Source organism: Neophocaena asiaeorientalis, unplaced genomic scaffold (genome assembly GCF_003031525.2).
Source record: "Neophocaena asiaeorientalis asiaeorientalis breed wild unplaced genomic scaffold, Neophocaena_asiaeorientalis_V1.1 scaffold133, whole genome shotgun sequence".
Taxonomy (NCBI): Eukaryota; Metazoa; Chordata; class Mammalia; order Artiodactyla; family Phocoenidae; genus Neophocaena; species Neophocaena asiaeorientalis.
In genome coordinates this window covers 1458516-1475430 of record NW_020174429.1, presented here as the reverse complement: position 1 = coordinate 1475430, position 16915 = coordinate 1458516, and the positions used below count along the sequence as shown (strand labels likewise).

At 55.0% G+C, this 16915-nt stretch overlaps 1 protein-coding gene across 2 annotated transcripts in view; it reads right to left on the bottom strand.

Moving 5' to 3' along the window:
- Positions 1-483: 483 nt before the first annotated feature.
- The window catches only part of CTIF (cap binding complex dependent translation initiation factor), a 304284-nt gene continuing 287852 nt past the window's right edge, over positions 484-16915 (bottom strand). For both annotated transcript variants that reach the window (XM_024756820.1, XM_024756821.1), the window contains exons 11-12: positions 2559-2612; positions 484-817 (exon numbers count right to left, since the gene is read on the bottom strand). In XM_024756820.1, coding sequence (XP_024612588.1) covers positions 602-817; positions 2559-2612 — 270 coding nt within the window. In that variant the 3' untranslated portion in view covers positions 484-601. The remainder of the gene's footprint in view (positions 818-2558; positions 2613-16915) is intronic.

Below are 16915 nucleotides of genomic sequence, written 5' to 3'. Positions count from 1 at the left end.
AGAGGAGACGCCTCTGTCCCCCCGCTCGGCCGTGAGGACAAAGGCCGTCAATTGCGGGCGGCTGGTGGGGACCGTGCCTGCCTTTGTACTCCCGGACATCTGCTACATGTCGCCTGCTGCCAGTTGGCGACTGTGGCTGACAGCATGCGGGAACAATGCGAGCCCGTCTCCGACCCAGTTTTTCAGCCTTCTGAGGTCCTTTCTGACCCAAGCTGTACCCTGCGTGCAGGCTGCCAAGGCCTCTGAGGAGTCACAGAGATGAACCCCTTGCACACAGCCCTGCTGGGGACATGTTGCCTGGGATGGGGCGGGGAGGAGTGGAAGTGAGCGGGGGGAGGGCCGGGCCACCGTGAGGAAGAAACATGCTCCCCTTACTGGTGTGAGCTGCTGCATGCTCGGGCTGGGGGGCTCGGATAGGGGGGCGCTCCTCCTAGGGCTTTGGTCCCTTCCCCGTCTGGCTCCATACTGGCCGCCGGCTCTGCTTGCCTTCCTCCCCATTTCTTTCTGCTGGCAGGGCCACCCCTGTCCTCCCGCCTGTCCATCTGGCTCTGTGCACCAGGGCCCCAGCTGCCCTCGGGCCACCCGCCAGGCCCCCTGGCTGTCAGGCTGTCAGTTTCTGGATGGTTCTGTTGTAGTACTGCGTGATGGGGGGCGTCAGAGGGTTCCAGCTGTTGGCGTGGAGCTCGATGACCTCCAGCAGCAGGGACCGGGTCAGCATCGACTCCGAGGGGCACAGCATCTTGTCGCGGGCGCTGGCCAGGAGCTCTGCCATCATCTCGGGCAGCTGCTCCTCCAGCAGTCGGCCTGTGCTCTGCAGCTGCGGGCAGAGAAGTGGGGTTAGGACGTGAGCTGGGCCCTGAAAGGGCTCCTGACCCACCTTGGTTAGGGGTGCTGGGGGCAGGAACGGGAAATAGCTGGATTATCCCAGGAAGGCGCAGGCCCAGGCCTCTATGCCACAGGGCAGAAGGATGGAGAGTGTGGAGGGTGGACACAGCCAATGCGAGAGCCCACATTTAATACCCAATCTGCCGGAGGAATAAGAGGGGTCAGAATATTGCCTGCTGCCCAGGGCTGCTAAGAGTCCTCACCAGGAACACGCTGCTTCTCCCTTCATCCACTTGCCTCCCCTCCTACAGGAAGCCTTCTTTGACTATCGCCCACAACCTCAATGGCCGTGTGACCTGCTTCCTTCAAGAGTGACCAGGTGGCACCGTGTCAATTTTCACTTGCTGGGATGTCTCTCTGGAAACGAACTTGGTCATTATTACCTGCATGTGTCCGTGTGGAACCCGAGAGCAGGGATGAGGTCTCCTGTTTCTCTCTTTCCTTCTCTCCTGCCCCCAATCGCACCTACATACCCCCAGAACTGACCCCTGCCCACACCTGTGACACGAAGGGGAGGAGAGAAATATGAACTGGGGCAGAAGACCAGTCAGAGGGCCTGCCCCCAAGAGAGGCCCCTGGTCATCTCGAAAAGCCCCCTTAGGAAGAAGGAGCCCCGATCCTCTGGATCAGCGCACCCTCGGCCGGCAGCCCGTGCAGCTCCTCTCCCTATAATCTAAGTCCCCATCTCTGCCCCACCTCCAGCCTCAGCCCACCCGCTTTTTCAAGGCTCTGCCTTCTTCACGAAACCTTCCCTGACCTTTCTGGCCCACTCGGACCTCTCTCCTAACTCCTCAGGGATGCATGCTCTGTACCCATATTTATTCTCTACACCGTCCCATCCACTCTGTGCATGTGACAGAGGTCTCTATCTCTAGCCAGACCACAAGCTGTCTGGAGGCAGGGACCATGCTTTCTCCTCCCCTCCTATCTCCCCTGCCTGGAGCCCCGGCGTGCCCTGGGTGTGGGCCCTGGAAGCTCCTCTCCTCACCACGCTCCACTCTGAATGTCCCTGGGCTGTTTTCTTTCTTTCTTTTTTTTTTTGGCCACGCCGTGCAGCTTGCAGGATCTTAGTTCCTCGACCAGGGATCGAACCTGTGTCCTCAGCAGAGGAAGCGCGGAGTCCTAACCACTGGGCCGCCAGGGGATTCCCCTTGGACTGTTTTCTGAAGGCACAGCTTTGTCCCTGTAACTGGGCCAAAGCCAAGTGTCTGAAGGAAGATCCCGGAGAGCAGAGGCCACACCTTGGGAACAGGAGTGGGACCTCCCATGGGGGCTGCTTGGAAGTGGACAGTGCCAACCTGGGGGTTCAAGCCTCAGCACCTCCCCCCAAACCCCACACCACTGAAGCCAAAGAAGATATGTGGGGGCAGGGCATCACCTAAAATCTCCTAAGTCATTTATGTGGTGCACCTGGCCGAGGAGGAGGTGGTCTTGGGGGCAGAGGGAGAGTGGACGATGCTAGCACTCCATCCTTCCCGCCAGAGAGCCGGCAGTTCCCTCTCCTCCAGCAGAAGTCCACATCCACTCAGGAAGCCGTCCGCCACCAGCCCCGCTCGACACGCCCTTGCCCTGGACCCGTGGATGCCTCCAGTGGTCCTTGAGCCCCCATAACTGTTAAGGCGAGAGGGACGCACAGGGTCTGAGGTGGGAGGTGTCTAAGCCACGCTGCTTACCTCCATTGAGCAGCACAGGACGGCATCTTCCTTCACATCCTGAGATTGCAAGAGCTGGAAGAGAGCGGCAGAGAATTCCGCTTAGGATGGGTGCGCTGCTCTCAGCCCCCTGCAGCCCAGAACAAGCATCTCCCAGGGGCGGGCCAGAGAGGCAGCCCACAAAGGACGGAGGGCAGCAGGGGCACTGCCCCAGGAAGCAGTGATTTCTCTGACGGGATCTAAGCAGCTAGAGGACGGCCGTAGTCACGGAGCGTGGGCATCCCGGCCAGGTCAGAGGGCTTGACTAGAGGCCACGGCCGAGCAAGGCCACAGGTGGGTTTGAAGGCAGTGGCAAGCATGCTGGGATCATCAGCTATGAGCAGCTGGTCAGCAAAAATGAAATTCGCGTAGATTTCCTGATTAGTGAGAGGGGCCCAGCCATGGTCTCAGGTGCTCCTGGGCCCTGGTTATAGGAGGACTTGCAGAAATCACAGCAGTCTTCTCTACCGGCCCAGCAATGTGAGCCTGCAAAGCCATGCAGACTGTTCCAGAGGGTGGAATTGCTTCCTGACCAAGGCCACGGCCGGGAGGCTCAGCACGGGGACTGGCCACCCCACCCCCGTCCGGGCTTTCCTCTATGTGCTGCGTTTCATTCATTCAGTCTCTCTCCCTCTCTCTCTAAATTGAGACATAACTCACGTAACATCACGTTCACCATTTTTAAGCGTACAATTCAGTGACTTTTAGATTCACAAGGTCGCGCGACCATCACTACTAACTCTAGAATACGTTCATGGCTCCCAAAAGAAACCTGTACCCATTAGCGGTCAGTCCCCTTTCCCCTGCCACCCCCACCCCTGACAACCCCTAACCCCTTAATCTCTATAGATTTACCTATTCTGGACATTTTATACAATGGAATCATATAACACGTGATTTTTTTGTGAATGGCTTCTTCCACTTATAATGTTTTTAAAGTTCATCCATGTTGTAGCCTGTGTCAGTTCTTCATTCCTTCTTGGGGTTGGAAGATATTCCACTGTATGGACACACCACGTTTTGTTTATCCACTCATCAGTTGATAGACATTTGGGCTGTCTCCACTTTTTGGCTGTCGTGAACAAGGCAGCTATGAACACTTGTGTACGAGTTTTTGTGTGGACATGGGTTTTCATCTCTTGGGTACGCACCTAGGAGCGGAATTGCTGGCTCATGTGGTAACTCCACGTTTAGCTGTTTGAGGACCTGATAAACTGTTTTCTACAGTGGCTGTGCCATTTTTCATTCCCTCCAGCAGTGCCTAGGGTTCTGATTTTTCCACAGCATCACCAATATTTGTTATTTTCTGCCTTTTTCCCCATTTTTTCCCAGGTCACTTTCCAGCTTTCCTTGGAGACTTCTGGATCACTCCAGCCCATGGTGCCCACCCCTGCTTCTCACTCCCGAGCACCCCCTGGCTTTCCCACCGCTCAGCATTCCACACAAGTGGCAAGACATCTTCCAGTGTGAACTGTGGCCTCCTGAAGGCAGGGCAGTGTGACGTTCATCTCTGCTGCCCTTTAACACCTAGCACAGCTCCTGGCAACAGCAGGGATTCGATAAAGGTGGGTCGATATGATTTATGCATTGTTTTTGTTTTTTGTTTTAAAGGAAGGGCGGAGGGTAAGGAGACAGCACAAGAGCAAGGCATTTTTAGGGTCAGCTTCCTTGTCCACTAACCGAGAACTGGAGTCAAGGTTTCTGATCTGGGCGTGACGCGTTCAAGGAGGGTGAAATCACACACAGCCCCGGGGACTGTTCTCACTGCAGACTCGAAATCCAAATTCCACACACCCTCCTTAACTTCCCCCTTCTCCTGTCATATTGCCCAGGGTCTCCCCCAGCAGAAGCCGCAAGCAGTCACATCGGGGGGGCTGAAGAGGCATGCATTAAATGTCAATTGAGTCCAGGGGCCAGATCAGTGTGGGCTGCTCTGCCCAGAGATGCTCTCAGGGACCAGACCTCCTTCCTCTTCGTATCTCGGTAGGGCTGGGCATTAACTGATCCCACAGTAGACACGCCGAAAAAGAAATCATTTGGGGATGAAGGAGCAGAGGTAGGTCTCAGGCTGCTCAAAAGATGAGCTGGTGGAGAGCAAGGGACAACCCGGGGAAGGTAACAGTGTCGGCCATGCAGTGACAGGCGCTGACGGCCATTGGTGGGCATGCTCGGCCCAATGACACACTTCTGACTCTGGGCCTTTGTGCTCTTGTCAGCCAGGAATTCTCAGCCACCACCTGTCTGCAGACCTTCCTTCCTCAGTTTACTCAGGGCTCTGCCCCGACATCACCTCATCCACCAGGGATTCCCTGACCGGCCTGCGTGTAAGTGATCCCACCGTTCACCTCCTGGCTTACTTCTCTCCACAGCATCTCTCACCCCTGACATACGATCTATTTGTTTGTCTGCTGTCTCCCCCAGGGGAAGGCAAGCTCCAGGAGGGCAAGGCCTGTTTGGTCCATTCTCTTCCCGAAACCTGGCACCGTGTCTGGCACATAGTAAGCACCTGGAAGTATTTGCTAACAAATATGCCTTGAGTAGCAGGGAGAAAACCCACCCAGCTGGGAGGGTCTGCGAGTGAGGAGGGACTAACCTTGAGCCGCAGCCCCAGGGCAACTCACCCCAGCGCATGCGCCTGAAAAGGCGACAGTGAGCGGGACTTGGATACCTCCACCCCACAGGCTTCTCCTGTCAGAGCAGACACGGCACAAAATTATCATCAGTGTGTCTGCAAACGTACAGCGTGTGTGGAAACAGAAGTTGGTGTGACTCTCTAAACGGCAATTGGGTGATAGCTATCAACACTACAAGTGTACAAACCCTCTGAGCGGCGATACTACTTCCAGGAATTTATTCCACACCTGCCCCCCGCTGCCCACATATGCACCATGACATGGATATAAGGTTTTTGCTGCACTTTTGCAAACAGCTTGAATGGCTACCAACAAGGGGACCGGTTAAATTATGAGGATACATTTGCACAGAGGAATACCCTACAGCACACAGCTGTCCACCCTCCTCCCCATGCCGGCGTCTGCTTCTGGAGTTTTCTTGCCCCGCAGGGCTGCAGCCCCTCAAGGGGAGCCAAGGGAAGCTTCCACTGAGTCAGTGTCTGGGGGGAATTCTGGGGGTCACACTAGGAAGGACCTCTCTCATCTAGAAAACCCTGGAAGCAGGTTCTGGAAAAAGCTGGGGGGAGGTGACTCACCTTGCAGCAGGCGTACCGAGTCATGGGTACTGGACCACGGGTTGGTTCCAGCATCCAACCCAGCCTGCTCTGGGAGGGGGCTGGTTCCAGGACTTGGAGGGCCCTGACTGTCTCGGGGGGAAGGTGGGCGTAGCCCCACTGACTCTGCACGGAACATGAGGACAAATATTAAGAGAACTCTATGAGGTTTGCTGGGACTTCTTTCTGATGGTAGCTTTGTTCCTGAATAGATTTCCCACAGTGCTTAGCAGGAAGAGAAACCTTAAAATAAAAATTGCTGGTAGAAATCACAAGAAAGGGGGAAAGTCGGGTATCTGGTGGGAAGGGAACTCCCAGAGACAGAGTGGGTGGTGGCAGCCATTTGGGGACGAGGGGAGCAGGCAGAACTGGGAGCTTATGGGAAGGAAGAAAGGGGTCCTGCTCTGGGTGCACCTAGCATGTTGGCTGACACATAGTAGGTGCTAGTAATGACTGTCATGGGAAATTGAGATGAACCTGGGATCATGTTCCGTTCTGAGACCAGCTTCTTAGGGGTCCTGGGGCTTCGGGACATGGGAGGTAACACGATGGGAAATTCTATGAACAGCCGGGGCCGGACAAGTACTAGATGCTCTGAAATGTGACTGTTTCTCCCTCCAAGCGGCCCTCCGACTTCTGCCCGCACTGCGTGGACAGCCTCGTGGAGCCTCAATGCTTCTGCCAGCACTTTGCCCAGATGAGCAGGTGTCTCCTCTTTCCTTCTATGGCCCGAGGCCCGCCTGCCCTCCGTCTGCTCCCCGGTGACGGTTCAGAACTGCAGAGCCGGTCCAGGGCTTCCCGTTCTTCCTTCCTTTTCCACATCTTAGTGACTGGACTACCTCCTCCCTTCTGCACACCCAAACCCCCGCAGGCCTGCTCCCTCCCTGGGGGGCTCTGGGCTCTGGGGGGACAGACTCAGGGTGGGGACTCTCAAGCAGGGCTGTGGGCAGGCTCTCACCCCAGAGCCTCTCCTCCCACCTTATCTTTCACTGGTTGTTTGGGAAAGTCTGTGTTAAGCCAAGAATCACATCGAGTGATAGGCCCTCTCGCAAACGGCCTGCTGGGTTTTCTCAAGGAAGTGGGGGAGGACTGACAGGCTTTCACTGTACTTTTCCTCTGCAGTTCCTGGGATGCAGAGTTCGGGAGGGGAATGGGTGCTGCAGACCACGTCCTACTCTCCCCCGAACGCTATCTCGGCCTGTCCGTTGCCAGCTTTTGAGGGCGGACCCTTGGAGCCTTAGAGCTGAAGGGCTGCAGAGAGGACGTCCCCTCAGCCCCCATCATCACAGCTGGGAAGTCCCACCCTGCTGCTCTGTGTGGTGGAACGAGAGGCCGCTGGCCTTACCCCGGGGGAGCACTTGACACATGCTACGGGGCTCCCTCCCCAGGACCCCTGTCAGTGTCACTCTGAGAGGCTCCAGTGCCTCTGGGTGATCAACGGCTTCTCAGGGATCCGTCCTTGTCTCGCTCTTTGTGGGCAGTGTCCAAGGGCAAGACCTTTCCACTCTTTTCTGTCTTGGCCAAAACTTACCTGTTTTGTGTTCCACTTCTTCATGGCTTGCTTTCCTAAAACACAGCTAGTTTCTGGACAAATGAATCCCTGCTGGTACACTGAGGGGGCCAACTCTGTTGTTTATGCGTGTTCTATTTGGGGTCTTCTGGAGACAATGCTTCATTTAACTCCAAGCAACTCTCAGAAAGTAGTGGCGACTTGAACAGATTCTTGTCCACCCGTGTCCACAACAGCGTGATTCACAACAGGCAAGGGGTGGGAGCAACCCAAGTGTCCACTGATGGATGAATGGATAAACTCAGTGTGGTCCATCCATACAATGGAATGTTATTCAGCCTTAAAAAGGAAGGAAATCCTATCACATGCTGCGACATGGACGGACCTTGAAGACCTTATGCTGAGTGAAATAAGCCAGTCGCAAAAGGACAAGTATTGTAGGATTCCACTTGTATGAGGGACCTGGAACAAATTCATAGAGACAGGAAGTAGAATGGTGGTTGTCAGGGGCTGAGGAAGAGGGACTAGGGAGTTAGTGCTTAATGGGGACAGAGTTTCAGTTTTGCAAGATGGGAAAGTTCTGGAGACGGATGGTGGTGATGGTTGCACAACGACGTGAATGTGCTTAATGCCACCGAACTGTCCACTTTAAAATGGCTAAAATGGTCAATCTTATGCTTGCTTTTTTTTAAACCACGATTTAAAAATGGTTTAAAAGCAGTGGCACGGAGCAGGTACTCTTTGGTGGGCAGGTCATTCTCTGCCTGGACAGGACTGTCCCCTTTCTCTGCTATCGCTCTTCGGAAGAAAAGCTGTAGGGATGGAGGAGACAGGGCTGCAGACCTGGGGGCTGAAGGCCCCGGGGGTGGGGGAGGAGCAGCCCACTCGTCAAAGTCTCTGGCACAGAAAGGAGTGTGGGCGGGCCGGGGCAGGCACCCTGGAACAGCGAAATGTGTTTCTTGGACGAGAATCCAAGGCAATTGTGCGAGCCCACACAGTGTTTGTTCGGAAGCTAATGCATTCCTGTCCTATTGTCTCTGCCGGAGACTTGTTGTGGGCACACCCTTCATATCCTCCCTCGGGGAGAGGCCAAGGTGCTTCGAGTCAGGCTGTGGGCGGCTGGACAGCAGAGGGAGAAAGGAGCCTGGTGGGAGCACCTCGGAGTCCCCGGGGGAAGGAAGCCAGGGCAGGACCATGCCGCCCAAGGGGTGCCCTCAGTGCAGCCAGGCTGGTTGCTTGGGATGCCACCCTGTGGGGAGGGAAAGAGGGTGCTGATGGAGGGACCCTGGGGCCGTCTTCCTGTGCGGGAGGGGAGTGAGTGCTGGAGATCACAATTTCTTCTAGCCACCCCCCGCCCAAGCTCCCCCAACCACCTCAGCTCACCAACAGCTTGGTTCCAACCCTGGTAGAACAAACCCAGACAGCCTAATGCAGCCCCAGTAAAAGCTCTGCCAGTCCCCACCTGCAGGAGCCCCTCTTTTGAAGGTAGTCAAGGGTAGGCTGGGAGCAGCAACAAAGGAGCAAGAGTGAGGAGATTTCAGAGTGTGTGTGATTGGCTGGTTTGCTGGGGAACAAACCCAGAGCTCTGATTGGCTGGCTGGGCCTACAGAAGGGCAGTGGCAGGATACCCTGCAAGCATGGAAGAAGTAGTGGGAAGAGGAGAGAGAAAAAGAAGAAGCAAGAGTGGGAGGTGCAGGTCTCCAGGGGCTGAGGAAGCCACAGTGATGGGCACAAGCCTTGACGGTGGAGAGATGGGGAGAGGCAGAAGAATGAGGCAGAGCCAGAGGAGATGGCCCCGATGCTTGGCACGTGGTCTAGAATGGTGGCCGGGGCGAGGAGCTGCACAGGGCCACCTGTATCTCAGGAGGGCCCTCAGGTTCGAGTCAGGGCACCTCCACCCTGTGCCTCTGGTGGACCTGGACCGGCATCTACAGCTGAGTCTAGAGGACAGCTCCTCATAATGGCCTTGAATCTTCAAGAAGAGGGTCAATTACATCTGGGTCTCTTCAGGGAGGCAGGGAAGTAGATAATCTAGCCACAAGAGGCCGTCATCAAAAACGTGCAGAAGCAGGGCTTCCCTGGTGGCGCAGTGGTTAAAAATCCGCCTGCCAATGTAGGGGACATGGGTTTGAGCCCTGGTCTGGGAAGATCCGACATGCCGCGGAGCAACTGCCCGTGCGCCTGCGCTCTAGAGCCCGCGAGCACATCTACTGAAGCCTGCGTGCACCTCAACGAAGAGTAGCCCCCGCTCTCTGCAAGTAGAGAAAGCCCACACGCGCAGCAATGAAGACCCAATGCAGCCAAAAATAAATAAATAAAATAAATAAAAACAAAAAACAAAAATCAAAACGTGCAGAAGGTTTGGCTTCTCACTAAGAGTAACTCCGGGCATGCCACTTAGTCACCCTGCACTTCAGTTTCCTCACTTGAGAATGGGGAGAATACTTGCCTAGAATTGTTTTGAGAGTCACTGGAGATAATGCATGTGAAAGAGTTCTGAAAAGTGCAAAGCTTGATTCAAATGCAAGGTGTTATTATTGTTATTAAATGTATATCTTCATAAACATGTATCTTTCCTGAAGATCTCGACCCACTTTGTAATGTACCATCCCATTTATCCCCGTGACACTCTTGTGGAGACAGGGAAAGGACACAGGCATTATTATCTCTGCTTAATAGACAGAGAAACCGAGGCTCAGTAGTTCGTGACTTACTTACACAAGCCAGACAGACAGTAAGTCTGGGAAGAACTAGAAAGTGCTTAGAAGCCCTGGGTCAGCATCCTTTTCCTTGGGGAATTACTTTAATTTCTCCCACATTAGCTAATTCTTACTTTGCTGGTTGGAGCTCATAATTCTTTTTTTTTTTTTTTTGCGGTACGCAAATGGCCTCTCCCATCGTGGAGCACAGGCTCCGGACGCGCTGGCTCGGCGGCCATGGCTCACGGGCCCAGCCGCTCTGCGGCATGTGGGATCTTCCCGGACCGGGGCACGAACCCGCGTCCCCTGCATCGGCAGGCGGACTCTCAACCACTGCGCCACCAGGGAAGCCCCATAATTCTTACTTTTGTTGATTGGTGATGATAATCAATCCGGGCCTTCACAAAACTGAATTGATTTTACCTATTCTTTTTCTGCATTGGCCACCATCTCTCCATCTATGCATGCATGCATGCATCCATCCATCCATCCACCAATGCATCCATTTAGCCATCCGTTCTTTTATCCACCCACACATCATGTATCCAGCCTTCCATCTACCCACTCATCCTTTCACCCATCTTCCTATCTACCCATCTACCCTCTCACCCACTCACCATCCAGCCATCCATTCAGCCAGCCAGCCATCCTTCGACAACATTTATGGAACACCTACTATGTACTAAACACGGTGTAAGTACCGGGATAACAAGGAGAATAAAACTTGTAACTTAGAGTCTAGTAGGGAAAACAGAGAGATTGTGCTAGGTATGTGGGGTTGGAGCCTGGGACGGAATGGTGGCGGTGAAGAACACGCCAGGCATGTGCCCCAAGTGGCAGCACATGGCATATGCACAAAAAAAAAAAAAAAAAAGGTGAACTAATGGAGTGCGCTGGTGAATAACAAGCATTTCAAGAGGCTAAAATATACGGTGCTGGGGGAGAGAGAGCATATGATGATACAGAAGGCCAGGGCCACATCCTAAAGGGCTCTAGATGCCATGCTACTGGGTTTGGATTTTATCCTAAAGGACTGCAGAGCCACCGAAAAGAATTGCAACTGGTGCGTAGGATGACACTGTTTGCAATGTGGAGAGTGGACTGGAGCTGGGTGGGGTGGTGGGAGAATTGGAGGCAAGGAGACCAGTGAGAAATTATGGCGGCTCGAGTGAGGGCAGGGACAATGGGAGGAGATAGCTTAGGAGGCAGAAGTAAAGGTGAGGAAAGGGACAATGCGGAAGGTGGATAAGCCCCGGGTTTGGGGCTTGTCCGCGGAATAAACTGTGGTGCCACCAGCGCTATTAGGAAGGCAGGAAGAGTTGGTTCTGGAAAAAAGGAATGAGTTCAGCGTTAGAAATACCAAGCCCACCATCCTTGCGGGTCATCAGGGACGAAGACTAGTGGGAGACTGGCCACCTGTGACTATCAGTGCCCAGGTGTGAGTCAAGGCCACAGGTGTGACCTGGGGAATGACGTGGAATAAGAGAAGATGGTAAGAGCTCCAAACCCGGAAACAGCAACATCGTAAGGGCGGCAGAGGAGGAGGAACCCCCAAAGGAGGAAGAGGGTGGTCAGGCAAGTAGGCAGAGCAGGAAAAAATGACGTCATAGAAGCCAAGGGAGTGCTAAGAAGTCAAGGTCACTTCTTGTCGACAAGGTCAACAGTGTCAAAAGCTCAGAGAGGTCAAGTGAGATGAACAATGACCAGGGCCCCCTGGATTTGGTGATTAGGAGAGCACAGGCGACCTTTGCTACGATGACTTCATACAGGGAGGGGTGGGTGGAAGCCTGGGTAATGTGGAGCTGGAGAGACAGAGCGAGGGCAGGAAGTGGAGAGAGAAAGAGCTGACCATTGCTTTTTCTTTGGGGGTTTCTGTTCTTCCTTCTCTGTCTCTCACTCTCCTTTCCTCCTCCGTCTCTCTTTTTTTGGGGGCGGGGCAGGGAACTTGCCTATGGAAGAGAAGAAGGGTAGGATGCTAGGAAAAAGAGACTGGCCCAGGGTCCGGGGGAATGGTCGGTACAGCGGGAGAGACTTGAGCAGGGGCAGAGATGAGCACGTAGCGTGCGGGAGAGAGGAGAGGACTGATGCCTGAGTTAGCCTTAAATAAGACAAAGGCTATCACTCCCCTGAAGTGGACAGGAAGCACGAGTGTGGCTGTGGATAGGTACCCGTGTAATGCTCACGCTGCCCGGTCTGTCTGGGCAACTAGGAGATTAGTGTTGTTTTACATTCATTACTTATTACCGTCATTCTGTGACTGCCTGCGTTTCAGACATCCCCGGGATAGGGGAATTTGCCCCAACTGTCACTTTTCCACTAGCCTAATAAGAAGACCCGGTGTGGCAGCTATGGTCAGATGTCAAGGAAATTCATGGTTCTGCACTGGACTTCAGTCCAAGCTTGTGCCCTGTGGTCTGGCTGTCTGCCCTCCTAACTAAGACGGGCAGGCACCCTAACTGTGGACCAGGCGCCCTGGAGGGAATAATTAGCCTCCTTCCTGCAGAGCTTGCAAACCGCCTGTACAAAGTGGCCACAGTAAATGTCACATGGGGGAATGCTTCATCCCACAGCTGGCCCCAGGGGGTGGAAACGTAATCTGGGGCTCAGAGCAGACACTGAATCCTTCTGCAGACACCAGAGCCAGAGGACGGGGCCACGGCTCCAATGCCTCCTCTTGGGGGCCAAGCCCTGGCCGGTAGCCTGGACAGGAGGCAAGTTCTGTTCATGTAGTCCCTCCAGACATGAGTTCCCGGGACCCTGCGTCGGGGTTTGAAACATCAAGGACGTTGGTCGTGACTGCTATCAACACCTTCCAGCTTCTCCTTTAATGCCCTTGCCTTTCCTTCTAGAAGCCTTGTCTGTCCTCTTCTATATTCACTGCCCTGATGTCCATGGATCTCTCTTAAAGGGGGAACACAAGATGCCCGAGGTAGCCCTGAGGTTTTACCTTTCAGGAGGGGTCTCCTGAGGGCTGAGTCACACCTTCTGGGTCCTCAGTCAGTACCTGGCTTACATTTTTTGGAGTGCTGACTCCAGATGCCAAGCTCTGAACTTTGTGTGTGTTTTAAAATCCATTTTATCCTTTTACCAGTTTATCTGAGTTAAATACCATTGTAATTACTCTCATTGTATAACTGTAGAAACTGAGGCATGGAGAGTGAAATGAACTCCCCACGAGTGCACGGGTAATGGAAAAGCGGCTTTGGAACCCAGGTCTAGTCTGCCTCCAAAGTCAAAGGACATAACCGCTGCCCCATGAGTAAGTCCCACATAAATAAGACTAATGGCAAGAGGTCAGCAAAAGGTGGGGTGACCACACACCCCGGTTTGCCTGGGATGCTTCTCGTGTTCATCCCAAATAATTAGTAATATTCCTTTCGCTTTCAAAAGTGCCCTGATTAGGAGGGTACCTTATAACAGTCGCCTAGACAAGGGAAGGGGCACTGAGGGGCTGGGAGCCCCCCGTCTCCCATCACCACCCGAACAGTCAGTACACCTCTGGCCTGTTCCACCTCCCCTCCTGGTGCCTAAGTACTCCTGCCCACCTCTGAGCGGCTCAGCAGGTGGGGTGAGGAGAAGGGCTCCGAAGGCGGCGAAGCGGCCCTGCTCCCAGCGGGAGGCGGTGATCACTGCGGATCAGGGTACCTGCCGCAGGGCCTCACTTGGCCTCACCTGGGCTTACCAGCGAGAACCGCTCTCCAAGGATGGAAGCCGGAACAGGACGGAATTCTGTTAACAGGCTGCTGGCGGGGCCCTGGGGAGAGCAGTTGAAGGAGAGGCAGATGGGAAAGCAGTTGTTCTCCAAGCTTCCTCTGGTGGAGCCTGGCCAGGAGTGCCTGGCCTGGAGGCAATGGGTGGCACCTGGGACCGTCACTCCCTTGACAGCACCCTCTGGACGCCCCTCTGAAGGAATGACTGCATTTTGCGTCTGACTCAGCATCAAATAGTTCCCTGAGACAAGGGGAGGGGTTTGGGCTGGCTGGGGCCCAGGCCTGAGGCCTGGGACAGTGGGCAGACACCCCTCACGGGGCCAGTCTCTGAACTCACAAGTCTCTCCCGGCGCCTCCCCTGGCCCCTTCCCTTGGCTCTCTGCAGCCCCCCAACCTCCGCCCACCTGAGGCCTGGACTTGACCTTGCTGGCTTTGGGGGGAGGGTGTGATAAGCAGCTCGCTGGAGGGAAGTAGCTGCCTGCAAAGGCATTTTCCGCTCTCTAAAGTAAACAATCAAACAGGAAATTAATCGAGAAACCCACATCAATGGAAGGTTCAGGTTGTGATTTTCACAGCCCCAGAGCCAGGAAATTCAAAGTTATAGTTCCCATAGCAACTCGCCTGTAGAAGCTGCGGCAGCCGCTAGCTTGGAATGAGAACTTGAGGGGTCAACTAGGCCAGCCCCCTGCCTCCAGGAAGCGCAGCCCAGCAGCAAGTCTGAACGTGCTGGGGGTAGACTGCCCTTCTGAGGCTCAACAACAAGCCTGGGACAGAGTTAGGAGCTGCACGGCCTGGGCTCTACCTGCAGTTCTCAGAGCGACAAGCCTCGTATACTGCAGAATCAGCGGACTTCCTGGGGCTTCCGTTTTCCATGTTCCCCTCTTCCGGTTATCATTCCTGTATCCCCGTATTCTGTGAATGGGGAGGAATACTCATGCCTGCGAGACGCTGGAGCGAGGGGCTGTGCACTGCTTGCTTATTCTCTCTCGCGTCGCCCACCCCTCGTTCTACTTAGTCCCATCACGACCCCCCATCTCTATCCCAATTGCCCCCGAACTGTGTAACTGTCCTTTGCCTGCCCCCTTTCCCCTGGGTTGTTCTTCCTCCAAGAAACATCTCAGTTGATTGACAGGCAGCCTCCAAGGTGGCTCCATGGCTTGGATGGCCTCGTCTCTTCAACCTGCCCCTCCACCCCTTCTGGACCAAATATATGACATGAGCTCAACGCACACTTACTGCTCCCTTGGCTGATAAACGGGTAGCCTGAACGGAACCAGACGCAAGCCCTCCTCCTTCAAGCCTGTGCGGGGTTGTGTGTCTTGGGTGGGGTTTTCTTTTGTGTGACTCGTGAGGAGTCCCGCCTGGCAGGAAAGGAGATAAGGGCGTTGGAGCTCAACAGAGAAGGAAACAGTCTGGAATCCTTCCCCGAGAGTCACCCTGCCCTCCTACCCGAGATGGCCACGATAGCCGGCCGGCCTGATCGGCGCAGTTCTGCAGCTCAGGCCCGGGGACCCTTAACACGGGCCGAGGCAGGAGTGGGCACTTCCGGGCACCAGGCCTGTGGCAGAGGGTGCCCAGCCTGCCCGCCGACCCGCCAGCCTGGCCCTGGAGCCGGGCCGTGAATTGAGCAAAGCAGTGGAAAGAGAAGTGGCGCCTGCTGGAAAGCAGACAGAGCGGCTCCTGGATTTCCTAACAGGCCCAGCCGCGTGCCAGGGCCGATGGGCCAGCTCAGAGCGCTTGCCCAGCCTCGCTTGCGAAACAGTCCTTCCTCCCCTGGGTGAGCTTTCCCGGGTGGCCGCGCCGCTGTCTAGCCACCCGAGTCCCTGAGCGAGGCCTCCCCTTCACACCCATCGCCTTTCTGTCCTCCCTCTCCCGGGTTTAAACACATCAGAGCACGGTGGGCCCCTCGGGAAGACAGGATGCATCCTGGGGGTGCAAGATGTTTCCTTTCATGAAGGCAAAGAAATTTAATCAGAAAGAAGAAGAGATGGGGAAGTAGGTATGGACAGAGGGCTGACCTCTCTGCAGTCTCAGAGGGGACCAGGAGAGGGGCACTGCCACAGAGGGTGACCCACCAGCTTCCAAGGAAAGGCCTCCCTGTGCACAGAGCCCTAGGCCGCTGCAGCCCCGGAGCCCAGCATTGCTCACCGATGGGCACACGGTCATCTGAAGGGCTTTGCCAATCCACCTTGTCTTGAGCCTGGGAAGAAGCTTCTCAGAAGGTTCTTCTTGGTATGCCAAGCTAACCAGGGGTCCCTCCTACCAATTCCAGACTCTGCAGGGGGTGGGAGTGGGGAGGGTGCAAGTAACCAGCAAGGGGCCTTGAGGAGCTGGGGGAGGGGCACACCGGCCTCTTACTCTGCCCCCAAGCACGGAATGCTGAAGAAGCCTTTGCTTAGATCACGTCCTCTTTGTATGAAGAAGAAATGCCTGCAGCAGCCTGGTTCCCAGGCAGAGGTGCCAGTCTTCCCGGGGTGGGGCAGGTGGGTGGAGTTTGAAGACACATGGCAGAAGCTGGCCGGGAGGTCTGCCCCTTGGGTAAAGGAGCTTAGCTGGTTCTGTGGTGCGTTTGGGTGCAAGGAGGTTACCGAGGACCAACTGGGCAGGGACGGCTGGGCCTGGGACGATTAAGCAGAGAAAAAACAGGGCTGTGCTCAAGGCATAATTAGCATCTGTGCTCAGAGCAGCAGCCACCCAAACGGAGGGGCAAACAGGCCTGGGCTGAGAAAAGGGCCTGGGCTGCCGGGGGACAGCAGAGGTACTCGCTGGCAAGTCTAAGGTTGGAGATAAGAGTGTTTAATGGGCACCTGGAAGTTTGTTTGGCTTTAGAGCCTTACCCTTAGGAAGAGTATACATTTTCATAATGGGGTGACTCTCTCTAAATTGAGACAAGCTCTTTGGGTGAATTAGCATGTGCGTCAAAGTTCTGTAACACAGCGCATCCTTACCAGGTCCAGCTGACTGGGCTGCAGGGGACAGAGTGCTTAGCCTGGCACTCAGGGGCTCGCTGGCCCACTTCCACCCCAGGGGCCCTCCATCCCCCTCTCTCCCCTTCACAGGCCTCCAGTCCAGCCAAATCCATCTATGAACATGGCTTGTCCTTATCTGCCTCCGGCTTTTGCTCCTCATTGACTCAGCCAGGCCTGCCTTCTCTCACCTTGGCTCCATTTACTGGATCCTGCAAGATGGACCGC